The sequence below is a fragment of the Miniopterus natalensis genome, chromosome 1 (genome assembly GCF_054644295.1).
Source record: "Miniopterus natalensis isolate mMinNat1 chromosome 1, mMinNat1.hap1, whole genome shotgun sequence".
Classification (NCBI taxonomy): domain Eukaryota; kingdom Metazoa; phylum Chordata; class Mammalia; order Chiroptera; family Miniopteridae; genus Miniopterus; species Miniopterus natalensis.
The window spans coordinates 56,961,074-56,975,128 of NC_142081.1; the positions used below are offsets into that span (position 1 = coordinate 56,961,074).

Consider the following 14,055-nt stretch of genomic DNA (forward strand, 5'->3'; position numbering starts at 1 on the left):
AGAAACATCAATGATGAGAGAGTCATTGATTGGCTGCCTCCTGCACACCCCCGACTGGGGATGGAGCCTGCAACCCCGGCATGTGCCCTGACCGGGAATCGAACCGCTGGCAATCTCCTGGATCTTAGGCCACACTCAACCACTGAGCCACGCCTGCCGGGCGCATATAAGTTCTTTGATTAATCTCTCCCCTCTCACTCCCTCACCCTTGCCTTCCCTCTGAGATCCCTCAGTCTGTTCCATGCTTCTGTGTCTCTGGATCTATTTTGTTCATCAGTTTATTTTGTTCATTAGATTCCACATATGAGTGAGATCATGTGATGTTTGTCTTTCTCTGCCTGGCTTATTTCGCATAGCATAATACTCTCCAGGTCCCTCCATGCTGTCCCAAAGGGTAAGAGATCCTTCTTCTTTACAGCTTCATAGTGTTCCCTGGTGTAAATGTCCCACAGCTTTTTTATCCACTCATCTACTGACGGGCACTTGGTTGTTTCCAGATCTTGGCTATTGTAAATTGTGCTGCTATGAACATAGTGGTGCATAAGTTCTTTCTGATTAGTGTTTCAGGTTTCTTAGGATATATTCCTAGAAGTGGGATCACTGGGTCAAATGGCAGTTCAATGTTTAATTTTTTGAGGAACCTCCACAGTTTTCCATAGTGGCTGCACCAGTCTGCATTCCCATCAGCAGTGTACTAGAGTTCCTTTTTCTCCACATCCTGGCCAGTATGTGTCATTTATTGATTTGTTGATGGCAGCCATTCTGACAGATGTGAGGTGATATCTCATTGTGGTTTTAATTTGCATCTCTCTGATGATTAGTGACATTGAGCATTTTTTCATATGTCTCTTGGCCATCTGTATATCCTCTTTGGAGAAGTGTCTATTTAGGTCCTTTGCCTGTTTTTTAATTAGATTGTTTGTCTTCCTTTTGTTAAGTTCTATGAGTTCCTCATATATTTTGGATATTAACCCTTTATCAGGTGTGTCATTGGCAAATATGTTCTCCCATACAGTGGGCTCCCTTTTCATTTTGTTGATGGTTTCTTTTGCTGTGCAGAAGGTTTTTTTCTTGGTTTTTTTTTCTGTACTCCCATTTGTTTATTTTCTCCTTTGTTTTTCTTGCCCTGGGAGATGTATCAGCAAACATACTGCTATGAGAGATGCCTGAGATTTTGCTGCCTACGTTTTCTTCTAGGATTTTTATGGTTTAACATCTTACATTTAAGTCTTTTATCCATTTTGAGTTTATTTTTGTGTATGGTGTAAGTTTGTAGTCTAGTTTCATTTTTTTGCAAGTACCTGTCTAATTTTTCCCACCACCATTTATTGAAGAGACTGTCTTTACTCCATTGTATGTTCTTGCCTCCTTTGTCAAATATTAATTGAGCATAATGGCATGGGTCGATTTCTGAGTTCTCAGTTCTGTTCCACTGATCGCTCTGTCTGTTCTTGTGCCAGTCCCAGGCTGTTTTAATTACAGTAGCTTTGTAGTATAACTTGGTATCTGGTATTGTGATCCCTCCACAAGTTGCTATTTCTTGATTTAAAAAAAAATAGTTGAAAGATGTATTCTTTCAACTACCTCAACCACCAGCCTACCCCAATCACACACTTACAAATTTCTTTCTATCCATTCTTTCAATATAGTTATATAATAATGTGGTTAAATTAAATCAATATTTATATTATTATGACTATGTAAATGCTTACATACTATGATTACCTTTTCAGTTCATTTTTCCTAAAGTTAAAAAATGCTTTGTTTTTATTTTTTACTTCCTTTGTTTTAATATAATTATCAGTAACTCATAACAAAATTCTCCCCAAAATGTATTTCTTTGCAATATAGTCAAATACATTAGGTAACTTATGGATTTCATCTTTAAAACATTTGAGAGCCTTCTGATTTTTTCCTTTTTTTTTTTTTTTTTAATCCTCACTTGAGGATATTTTTCCCATTGCTTTTCAGAGAGAGTGGAAGAAAGCGAGCAAGAGAGAAATATCAATGTGAGAGAGATGCATTGATTGGTTGCCTCCCCCACACACTCTAACTGATTCCGGGGATGGAGCCTGCAACTGAGGTATGTGCCCTTGGCCAAAATCAAACCCAGGACCTTTCAGTCCACAGGCCAATGCTCTAACCACTGAGCAAAACTGCTAGGGCTGATTTTCTGCATTTTGACTTTGATTCCTCTCAGTCTTGCTTCACAGCTGTCCTTCTGGGATTAAAGTCACCATTATTCCCTCTCTTGTGTTAAGTTCCATTTCCAGGACCCTACATATATTAGTCAGCTTTTGGTACTTCCTCTCTCTCTCTCTCACACAGTAATGACTTCAAAATTTCAGTGGCTCACTATAAAAAATATTTATTTCTCACTGTCATTAGATATACTTTCTGAGTTGGCTGCAACTCCACTCCATGTTGCAAAGGCCCAGGACCCGGGAGCAATCTTCATCTCAGCCCTACCAATCAGTTATTGAGAGATCTTGCATGCTTAAAATGTCTTTACCTAATTGATAGTTTATTTGGATATAGAATTCTGGATTGGAAATCGTTTTCCTTAGAACTTATGGGTATTGCTCTACTTATCTTCTTGATTCCAATGTTTTCGTTGAGAAGTTCAGTGTAATCCCGATGTTAAACTTTTTACCTTTCTGGAAGCTTATTCTTGTTCCTCATGTTCTGAAATTTAACAGGGGTGTGTCACAGTGTGGATTTGTTTCTTTCTGTTGTGCTGGACACTTGGTAGGCCCTCTAAATTTGGGAATTCATGTCTTTCAGTATAGAAATTTTTCTTGAATTATGCTTTTGATAATTTCCTGCCCTCTACCTTTTTCCATATTTCTATTCAGTTTTATGTTTCATTTCTTCTCTTTTATTTTACATTTATAAAGTTTCCTTTTTTAATTTTCTGAATGTGTTTGCTTCTCCTAAATCACATTCCTTATTAAAGGGATGCCATATCTTCTCCCCTCTCTGTTAGGATATTTACTAATTATTTGCTTTTTGAAATTTCTCTTTTTACTGCCTTTCCATTCTCCAAGTTGCCTGTTTTGTTTTGTTTTCTTGGTTTTATGCTAGAAGTATTAAATTTCTTAAATTTCTGGTAAAACCCTCCTCCCACCCCATCCCTCAGGCCAGGTTCAGAAACTCTGTTTTGCTCTTTTTAGAGAATTACTCTCAAGTCTTCTGATGAGGTGGAGAAATCTCTTAGCTGTGCAGAGTTGGGGAGGGAAACTGCTTTTTAAACGGACTTTCAAACAATCCTCCTGTTTTCAATTCTGTGTCCATTTCCCGAAACATTTGCTGTATTAATTAATAAATATTTTGTGGGTTCTATGTGCAAATCAAATTGCTTTTCAGCTTTCCCCTTTGTCGGGTTTGAATTCAACTTTCTTGGGTCTGTTTGGTCATCTATATGCTTTCTAAAATGTTATTGCTGTGGTAACTCTCTATTCACATTGATCTTGAAGGTTGATGCTTAAAAAAAAAAAATCACTTACTATTGTTTTAGTAGATTTGGAGCAAGAGCAGGGGTAAAGTCATATATTCAACCTGCCATTTTTAATCAAAATCATAAGACTTGGAACAACCAGGGAAGACATTATTATCCCAATTTTACAAATGAGAAATGGATTTCAGATGACTTTCCAAGATTACATAGCATATAATGTTAGATCTGGGGCTTGTATTCTAGTCTCTGACTCCAATTTCAGTGCACTTTTCACTAAATTCCTTAAAAAGAAGGCTTTATAATATAGTTCTTTAAAGCAGTCCTTGACCTCAGAGACCTGGGTCTGAGTCCTGGTTTTGCCTCTTGATAGCTGTATTCTTCAACACTACACTGAAAGTTACTCACCTATAAAATGGGAGTGATAGCAATAGCACAGCCTCACCAGAGCATTGTAAATTGTAAGGATTAAATTAGATAATATATGTAAAGTACCCAGCAGAGTCTCTGGCATATAGCGAGTGCTCCCTTATTACTATAATAGAAAAAATTGAAACGATAAGATATAATAATGATTTGCAGTTTTAATTAATTGAACTATGTCCAGGGAAACTTTTAAATGAATTCTGCAGACATTTACTAAATAATTAGCATGTGCACTGTGGAATGTTATTCTTCTGTTCTCTTCTATTTGAACCTCTTTACGAACATATCTTTGGTTAGCAACTACTTCAAACCTTGTTGAGCTTAGATGACAACTCCCTGAGAAAGGACAGGAGAATTAGGCAGGGTCGTAGATATTCTAATAAAATGACTAACAACAACAAAAATGCGCTAACAAAGCCCCAAATTTACCCAGTAAAGGATTAAACCTTACACATAAGTTAAATGGTTTTTTAAAAAGTGGTCAATAAAATAAACAAAATTCTGGCGTTGTAAGGTGTGGCTCCCCACCCTGCCCCCTACTCCTCAGGATAGATTGAGAGGAAGAGGGGGGAGAGTTGACAACATTCTGAGGATTCTCTCTCATTCCTTCACTAGCCTGTGAAGAATTCTGAGGGTACAGATAAGCAACTGAGGGGGAGGAGGAAAAGGGGGGAATCCAGGAAACTGTTTTAGAATAGAAGCCTCCATACACCACCACAGGACTGTGGCAGAGACAAAAAGGGCCTTCAGAGCTTTCCATTTCCCAGGTGACCAGGCTGAGCAGAAGAATTGCTACAAATTACACGAGAGTGTAATGTATTCCTGGCTGGTGAGCTTGGGCTGAAGTATTCATTTAACTGAAATCTCACAAGAGAGCAGCACTCTTAAGAGCAACACTCAGCCCCAACTTCTTGCCTTTCTTCCCTTTATCCTACATTCTCATTTTAGAGAAAACTGGTTAGGAAACAACTCTAAACTCTTAACCTGGGGGAAGAAAAACTTATTAGAGGGAATTAATAAGAGACAATTGAAAATCTGAAAGGTCTGTCCGTGCTAAGCATGGACTGGATGAAATATAATGACATGACTACCATTCACGTATGGTAGAAACAAACAAGATTTTTGGAAGACAGGTAAAGAATCCAGTTTAGACAAAAACAACTGTTAAAGAAAACCAGAGGTGGACAGAGTTCAGGTAGTTAAAAACAGATTTTATTCAGGAAAACTATTGCAGTGGGGGAAAGAGACAGTATAGAACTGGGCTCAATTCTTTTTTTTTTTTAATATACCTTTATTGACTTCAGAGAGAGGAAGGGAGAGGGAAAAAGAGAGACAGAAACATCAGTGATGAGAGAGTCACCATTGATCGCTGCCTCCTGCATGCCCCCGACTGGGGATCCAGCCCACAACCCGGGCATGTGCCCTGACCGGGAATCGAACCGAGATCTCCTGGATCCTAGGTCGATGCTTGGCCGCAGAGCCACGCCTGGGCTCGATTCTGAATACAACGAAGAAAAATGGGAATTTATAACCAAGCAACATGGTGGGGTGGAGGAAGTATGTGTCAGTGGATGAAAAGTTACGAAGAACATTACCTATAGGAATAAATTTTTGACTCATACCAGACTTCTCCATAGCAAATGTCAGGAAACAAGGCAACAGAGCCATGGCTACAAAATTCTGAGGGAAAGAAAGTGAACAGTGTAATATTTCTATTCAAAAATTTGTTCAAGTATAAAGGCAGACATTAAAGAACTCAGGGGATGTGGCCATTAGTCATTCTTGAACAAACTGCTTAGCAAAGAAAGCTCACCTAGCAGGATGTGAATAAAGATAAACCCCCCGGAATGGTGATGCTAGGGTACATGAGCTGGTGGTGAGCACTGGACCCATTTGAATACAGAAGTGAGACTAAGCGAGTGCAGGAAATACGTTTGCCTAAAGCTGTAAATACTATAAACCCTGACAAAATAGAAACGATACAAGCCACAAAAATTGCAAGTTGGAGTACAGAGGATAGGAGGAAGTGCAATGATGTTCATTACCTCGTTTTGCAGAGTAAGTCGTCAATTGACATTCTTAATCAAGAAATATAGAAAAAAAGAAATATGGGCTGTTCGGATTTTCTCTTGTTTATATATTTCTTTGCCTATGTTCTTTGGGCTATTTCTCATATCTTTGCTGTCTTTCCCCTTTCTTTCTTTTTGTTTTAACCAATGTGCATTGAATATTAATGTATCTAAACTGAATACTTAATAAATCTTATTGAAGTAGTTTTGCAGATTGCATGGGACTGTAAAGTCTATGAGGACTGAGAATATGATTTATTCATCTTTGAATTCTCTCAGCACCTGGCATAGGGACTTGCACATAGTAGACTGTCAATAATTTTTTTGAATAAATGAATTAATTTGCTTTGTTTTGTATACATTTTGTTCCTAGAACAGTGGTCGAAGATTAGCTGGAAATCTAGGGAAAGTGAACCATGATTGGAGAATATAATAAAGCCTGTCAATGACATCTGAGAGACCTATTATAAATGCTTCTGATGACTCATTAAAGACACTCTATTGTTTTCAAAATGCATTTTTACTCCAGTAAACAATCTCATCTTGCTTTAATTTAATCATTTATACTGCTATGAAAATGATCATTTCCAAGTACAGGTCAGATACTGTCACTTCTCTGCTTTAAAAAAATCCAATCCTCTCCCCGCCCCCACCTCTCTTGTTACAGCAGGGTCCATATTCCTAAGCGTGGCATTGAAGGTCCCATATGATCTGACCTCAGTTCACCTCTTCTCAGCCAATGCATCCCAAGTGCTATCCATCCTGCAATTTCTGGAACCTGCTATATACATTTGTGCTTCTATGTTTTTGCTCATGCTATTTCCTCTACTTAAAATGTCACTCCTCAAAAAAAAAAAAAAAGTCACTCCTTGTCTCATATCCTTCTCTTATCTTGCTGCCCGTATCCATCACGATACTACTTCATTGCTGAGGGCCCAACTCAACTGCCTTTTCTGTAAAGCTCCACTATTTCCCATGATTAGGTAATGATACTATTCTTCTGTAGTACTTTGCTCATGCTTCACGTGTTGTATTATAGCTAATTGTACATACACCTAACACTCTCTCCTAGATCATTAACTTCTTGATTTGTACCTTTCCTTTTCCTATATTCTTTGGGCTGTGTCTCATCTGTTTCAGAAAGTTGTCACAGAGTATGTGCCTAACACATAGTAAGTGCTCAATAAATGCTTGTAGTTTGAAATAAGAAAGCACTTCTTATATTTCCACATTAAAAATACTTCTAAGTGTAATGGGGGCTAAACTGAAAATCCTAAAGGTTGGCAGGAGGTAGAAAAGCTGTCTCTTAAACTGTAGGTGGTTTTCTGTCCTGATAGGAGACTCAAGCATTTCTTCAGAAGTAGATTGTTTTGGGAAAACTGTAAATTGTTTAACTACTTGTATTAAAGCAAGTACACATACATGTACTACTCTTGGAAAAATATAAAGTAACCATTAACCTGAATGTAGATGCTTTAGTCTGATAAGCAGAGTGCTCCGTTTGTATAGGCAAATCTTTATGTGTGGAGCACAGGCATTGCTTCTGGAGACATGATGCAGAAGAGACTGTTTCTACTCTCTGTGGATTTAGACCAAATGTGTGTGTGTGTGTGTGTGTGTGTGTGTGTGTGTGTGTGTGTACATATGGCTGTTTCTGTGGAGATGTGAATGTCCTTGCTCTTAGGAGAACAGAAGCTCAGGTTTAAAAGATGCAAGAAAGCAAAGACAGTCATGATCCTCACTGCTTACCAGAGAAATAATTGTGTCAAGGGACTGGACTAACTTTGGTGAAGGTCTACTTGGACTCCATGTTAAGACTGAGGAACTCAATCTTTGTGAGAAATGTGATGTTGGACTGCTATGTTCTAAGGTGACAGTCCACATGGGTCAGAAGTCAAGGTCACACCCCTGGGGATGGAGGGTGGGGTGTCCTCTAAAGTAGTAGATATTCCCATGGTTAGTCTTCCTGGGCACAAGGCAGCACCTGGGATAGAAAATGGGACTTTGAAAGTAGACCTTAAACTGGGGGAGGAGACTTGTTTTCTTCTCAGTTTCACAGTGGTTGGGCCTGGATGTCCAAGACATGGCCAGTGGAACTCTTGATGGAGAAGAGAGCTATCTTCAGCCATATGGACCCAGGCTGGCACTAAGGCAAACCTGTATCTAGCCCAAAGGGTTTTGAGAGCAGCCTCATAATACCTGCAGGGTACTCTGGGTTATTTTTCCTTTCTAATATTGTTATATAAAACTAGGATCTTAGCTGTGCTGTGAGGAGACTTTGAGGGGAAGAGCCTTTGTTTGCGATGCCCTGGTGAAGAGAGGGCAGTGCCCCTTCCTGCTGAATCTCAAGGCAATACTGGAGGTTGCACTGGCTGGAGAGAGCTCAGTGTCCCAGAACATCACTGTATGGGATATCTGAAGCAAAGGCAGGGGCAGTTCAGTTATTTCAGACATATGTGGGTAACAGTACCTCCCTTGGGGACTCCTCCATACCAGAGAAGTGAGGGAATTTCTAAAGGGGTCTGACATATGGATAATTTGGAAGGTAGGAGCTCAGAGCTGTTGTAGTTGGGACTTTTATTTTAAATATTGCCTCCTTTCTACTAAAAAACTCATGAAAGCTATGACACTGATTTTCAAGGGTACACTGAGGCCTTTTATTAAAAAACAAACAAACAAAAAAACCCTTTCTATCCTGGGCATTCTGCTCAATAGACTTGAGAAAACCAAAGGTAAACTAAGTATTTCTCAGTTTGATTTTTTATGAGCCCCCTCCCCTTTTTTAAGCTTCCCTTAGACTTCTGCCTTTAGTTCCCCTTGAGCCTTGTAGAGAAATACATCTAACCAGAAACTAATTGTTTCTTGCTTTTCTTCCATTATTTGTCCACCCTCTGTTTTCTATATCAGAGAGTAAGGGGAGTTTAAAGCTTTTTATGGATATTATGCATAAGCATGGATGAATATCTAACTGGTTTTTAGTGAGGTAAGCATCTAAGCTAACATGATTTTTTTGGTTGAGCGGGAAGGTTACTTAACACATTGGCATAGCAGCCACAATCTCGTCGCTGTTGATTGCATCTATGGCCATACTTTGAAAAGAAGAGTGCATTCAGTTCCTTAGAGTTTTTCTGGATTCACGGTGGTGCTTTGTGTTTTTATTCTAACAGCTGCTTATTTGCATACGCTGTTAAAGACACTTCCTTACCATCACACTTCTGGTCTTCCTCTAGCTTCTGGGATATGTTTTCTTGACCGTATAGATTCTATAACGAATAGCAACTTTTCTTTCAACGAAAATTCTGCCTATCTGAAATCTCATTATCTTCTCTTAACTACACAACAAAGCTGAGCTTTGTATAATTTTACTTTGGCATATTAATAACTTTATTCATCTCCAGGACTTTCCTGAAATTCTCTTACTTTCTTTACAGATCTTCCCCTGGGATTTAGATTCTGTAAAATTATGATCAATTCCATTTACTTTACTTAACAAACATTTATTGGATACCTATTATGTTGCAGGCATCAGGCTACATGTTAGGGCTACAGAGTAGAAGAGCTCACACTTGGTTTTATGGCTAGAATATCTGACTCACTGGTTCTAGGTTCTTCACTAACTCCTCCAGGATTGTACTGAAAAGAGGAACCCCCTCTTATGGCTATTGAATGCTACAGGGAGAAAGCAACTAATGAGGAAAGCAATCCAGGTTACTGAGGTGATAACAAAAAGGGTGGGGGGAGGCTTCTAAGCAAATAAATTGGGAGAAATACTGAATCCAAAGACGCTGGAGAAGAAGCGTACTTTAAAGGTTAGATTTTTTTTCTAGGGCAATGTAAGGTTTCACTTTTGGTATGTGTGTAGATAAACAAGAACAGTTTACATGAAAATAATAGGAGACTATGCATATTTTATTATTTTTAAATTAACGCATTTATCACGGCATTAATGTTCTGTGTTGATATGATTCTTTTATAGTATTTCCTTCCATCAAAAATTTTTGAGGGAGAATATTATCTCTTAGTAAAGTTTTCATAAATAACATGAGGTCTTTAGATGTGGGGGTCCCAATTTTTTTTTCCTTTGTGTTTTGTTGAAGAACTCTGAAGATATAATTCCAGTTCTAAAGGCGCAAGGGACTAATCCATCGCTTCCTCTGCTCCATACCGGCTGAAGAAGGACGACACAGTCTCCTTTTGTTTTCTGAAAATAAAAGGAAGGAGGCAAAGGGTGTTAAGAGTGAAGGGGTTTCTAGGGGTCAAACCTGGTGCTTAAGAACCTCCGCGAACTCTCCAGCTTTTACTTGAGTAGCTCCAGTAAAATAGATGGTCTCCAAAACCGGAGGGCTGGGGCAGAGGCCGGTCCGCGAGGCGCGGGACGGAGCGCGGGGGCAGCCTCCGGTCCGGGGGAAGGTGCCCGCATTCTGCAGGTGCTGGGACCGAGGTCTCGCTCAGCCGCGGCTCCCGAGAGGGCGGGAACGGCGGCGTTGCGGAGCGTAGGCTTTGGCTTCCGAAGCAGAGCCCCCACGTCTTCAAACAGCAGACGGCGATCCAGCCGAGCGCCCACACCTGGCTTCGGGGAGGGGAAACAGCATTTGTAGAAACTGCAGCGAGTCGAAGAGACCCCGGTTTGGGACGCCCGAAGGCTGGTCTGGCTCGGCTCTTTCTGACTGTTTTCCCGTGATTGCTTCCCTACCTTGTCCATCATTTCGATACGTTATTTCTATTGGCTGTACCGTCTGCCACTCGGTTCCGCCGCGCTGACCCCCATTGGGCCTCCGCCGGCAGAGGCCCCGCCCCGCGAGCTGGGCAACAGCCTCCGGGCGCAGAAGAGAGAGAGCGCGGCGCTTGCTCTGGGCTGGGGGAGGCGGCGGCGGAGAAGGAGGAGGAGAAGGAGGAGGAGCGGGGCCAGCGGGAGGCAGCGGCGGCGACCCGGCTGGGGTGATGGTGCAGGTGCCCGGGTTCGGCGCGGAGCTGCCGGGCTGAGGGGCGCCTAGTCCGGGGTCCGCAGCGCCGCGGCGTCTCTCCCGGGGGCGGCGGGCGGGCGGGAAGATGCTGAGCAGGTTGATGAGCGGCAGCAGCAGGAGCCTGGAGCGCGAGTACAGCTGCACCGTGCGGCTGCTGGACGACAGCGAGTACACCTGCACCATCCAGGTCAGTGCCGCGCCGGCCGCCCCGCCCCGGGACCCCCTCGTCCACCGAGTCTGGCCAACTTGGCCCTTTGGCCGCTGCCTGGGAGTCGCCGCAGACCCCGGCGCTTTGTCCGCCCCTGGCTGCGGAGGACGGCCCCTGCCCGTGGCGGGCACTGCGCGCTTGGCGCGGCTGCGGGGCGAGTCCCCGCGTCTCGGACCCCCAACTCGTTCCCTGCTCTCTCCCGGGGTAAGGGCCCTCCATCCTGGCTTGTGGAGCCAGCCCGGATGGGGCGCATCATCCGCGGGCGTCCGGAGGGAGGCGGGCAGGGCTGGAGGCTCCTTCCCCGGCCGCCCCGTCGAGGGGCGCTGGCGTTGGGCTCTCCGGCCCCGCAAGGACGGCTAGCAGGCGTTTCTTATCTGTCTTTGGTCGGAAGGATAATGGTGTATGTCATAATTTCCCCCCCAGCATTTGTGAGTCAGAGCTCTCTGAAGGTAGAACTGAACGCGCAGCCCATGCAGAGTGGCCTATGGAAGGGAACCCAGCCAGCCCTCTGGGTGTTAAAGATCTGGGTCCCCCTCCCGCTCTTCGCTCCCCAAATCTCATGCCTGTTGGGCAGTTCTGGGGGGCGTGAGGTGAAGATTTAGCAACAAGTCTTAGCGATTTGAGGGTCGACGGTGGCGAGAAAGAATCGGTGACTTCCAGAAACGCCAACAATACGATAATGCTGCACAGCATTTCTCCAGAACCCGGTGTTTTTGAAGGGATTTTTACAACCCCTGGCTTATGTCCCTTCACTACTGCTGTGTGGCACGTCAGGAGTAGTAGTCTTTCGCAGGAACGCAGTCACAGCCCTCTCTCCTTTATAAAGTCAGAGAGAGAAAACATCGACAATGCCCCGGCGTTTAGTTCAGCAGCCGGGTGGATCCTGCGCTCCCCGCCGGAAACTGCTCTTTCCAGAGCAGCAAATTGAGTTGCACCCGCAGGGGTCTCACCTGATCCCGATTTCAGCAAGAAATCAGAGGGCTACTCGCCTCAGAGGTGGCAGACAAAAACTGTCGGCCCCGGGTCCTACTCTCTTTGTCTCCCTGCCTACCCCCCCCCCCCCGCATTTATTTATTTTTTTGCTGACAATGCTCAATAGCGGAAAATAGCGGTGTGTGAGAAAGACGTTGGGTTGTGTAGGAGAGCAGCTGCCTCTGCTGACTCGGTGCTCAGTTCAGCTTCTCTCCGCTCCCCCACCCCCACCAGCTTTGGGCATAAGTGATGACTGCTGCCAAAGATCCATGAGGGTAGAGAAAAATAACAAAATCTCTTTTTGAGGCCACTTAAATACAGATTAAGCAGTCATAAAGATGCTAGCCATCAAGTGAAAGGATTGTTGTAGTTGAATATGATAGAGATGCTATGTATTATTATTTCCTTACTGAATAAGTGGCATGCTACTTTTTGTATCTATTGTATCTTTATGTCTCACATACAGGTTTTTGTTTTTTAGTGGGGAGCAGAAAACATTGAGTTAACATTTTCAACATTTGAATACATTGTCTAGACGAGAGCTTTTAAAAAATATTTATCCTTTTGTTTTAAAATGTAAAGCTTTACACAATAGCATATCAAGGGCAATGCAAGATTTAGTCTTCATGAGTACTAAAAATACTTTTGGGGAATACAAATGGTGAAATAAAATTTCCAGGACAGGTCATTAACTTTTGCCAAGGTGTAGAGTAAAAACGAATCACAATTTGCGTCTCCACTAGTGATAATCTTGTGGTTTTAAGGTATCACAATAAGGCAATTTGCTATTTTTCCCAGTTAGTGCAACATTTAAAGTTGGTTGATTGGTATTATAGTTGTGGGTAGTTTTTATTACCATTGAAAAATACTATTTTTAAGTTAAGCAGGAACTTACTGGATTTATGCTTGCTATATGGTTGTTTACTTATTATAATTTAGAAAAATTAAAAAAAAAAAAATTGAGCTTGGTGTAACATGACCATATTGTGATGTGTCCATTGTCTAGACGTGTTAATGATTGTGCATTGTGATTCTTGCATGAAACCAAAAAAACCCCAGGAATTCTAAAGTATATGTAATATTGTTATTTTGGGGCACCACTGTTGTGAATAGCTTTTGCTTTTATCTATGTGAGGAAATGTAAGAAAAGACAGTTACTTATGTGAAATTAACATTTTGTGTATATAGTTTGAGCGTTTAGAAATTGAGCTTTTCTTAGCAACTTTTCCCCTTGTGCATTTCTGTGTGTGTGTGTATATGTGTGCGTGCTCGCACACTCACGCGCACACAGACTTATTTGTCAAACACTGGGCACATTAAAAGAAGCTGTGAGCTACTTATTAGGTTAAAGCAATATTCCCAACATTTTAGGAATTGCAGTACCGTATATTTTTTAAAAATTTGGTGACAATTTGAACTCCTTTTCCTTAGAGTATTGTATGCCATATTTTTGTTTAAATAAGGTATCTGTTTCAGGAAGATTTCAGTGCTTCTTGAGATAATTAGAGACCACGTAGGGTACTATAGAATCAGAGTTGCAGTAGCCACATTTGGTAAATTTCAGTTGTAGAAAATTCTGTCAAAAGTATTGGTCTAGCCTTTCGTATTGTAGCAGATACACTGATCTGGCACTTAGAATGTGATTATTAAGGTGGTGAAAATGCCTTATGTTCTCTCAATGAAGGTTGCCACAGTTACCAAACTATTCTTTTATTCTTTCTGATATGCAAATGTATTTGTAGACCTTGAGAAATGAAAGTACATATACATAGGAGGGTTGTAGTGTAATTGTTCCCCTGTGAAGAACATTGTTAACAGCTCCCTGCCAGCTTTGAAGGTCATTGTCTCATAAATGCAGATCTGGTCCATATTTTTTACACATCTGTTTCATTTAATACATATCTATATTTATTTACCACATTTACTACCTTACTTTGTTATTTTATTTGGGAGAAAAATAGG

At 41.7% G+C, this 14,055-nt stretch overlaps 1 protein-coding gene across 1 annotated transcript in view; it reads left to right on the forward strand.

The window, feature by feature from the left end:
* The first annotated feature begins 10,998 nt into the window (after positions 1 to 10,998).
* FRMD5 (FERM domain containing 5) overlaps positions 10,999 to 14,055 on the forward strand; it is a 250,336-nt gene continuing 247,279 nt past the window's right edge. The window contains exon 1 of the mRNA XM_016211480.2: positions 10,999 to 11,100. Within this exon, the coding sequence (XP_016066966.1) occupies positions 10,999 to 11,100 (102 nt within the window). The remainder of the gene's footprint in view (positions 11,101 to 14,055) is intronic.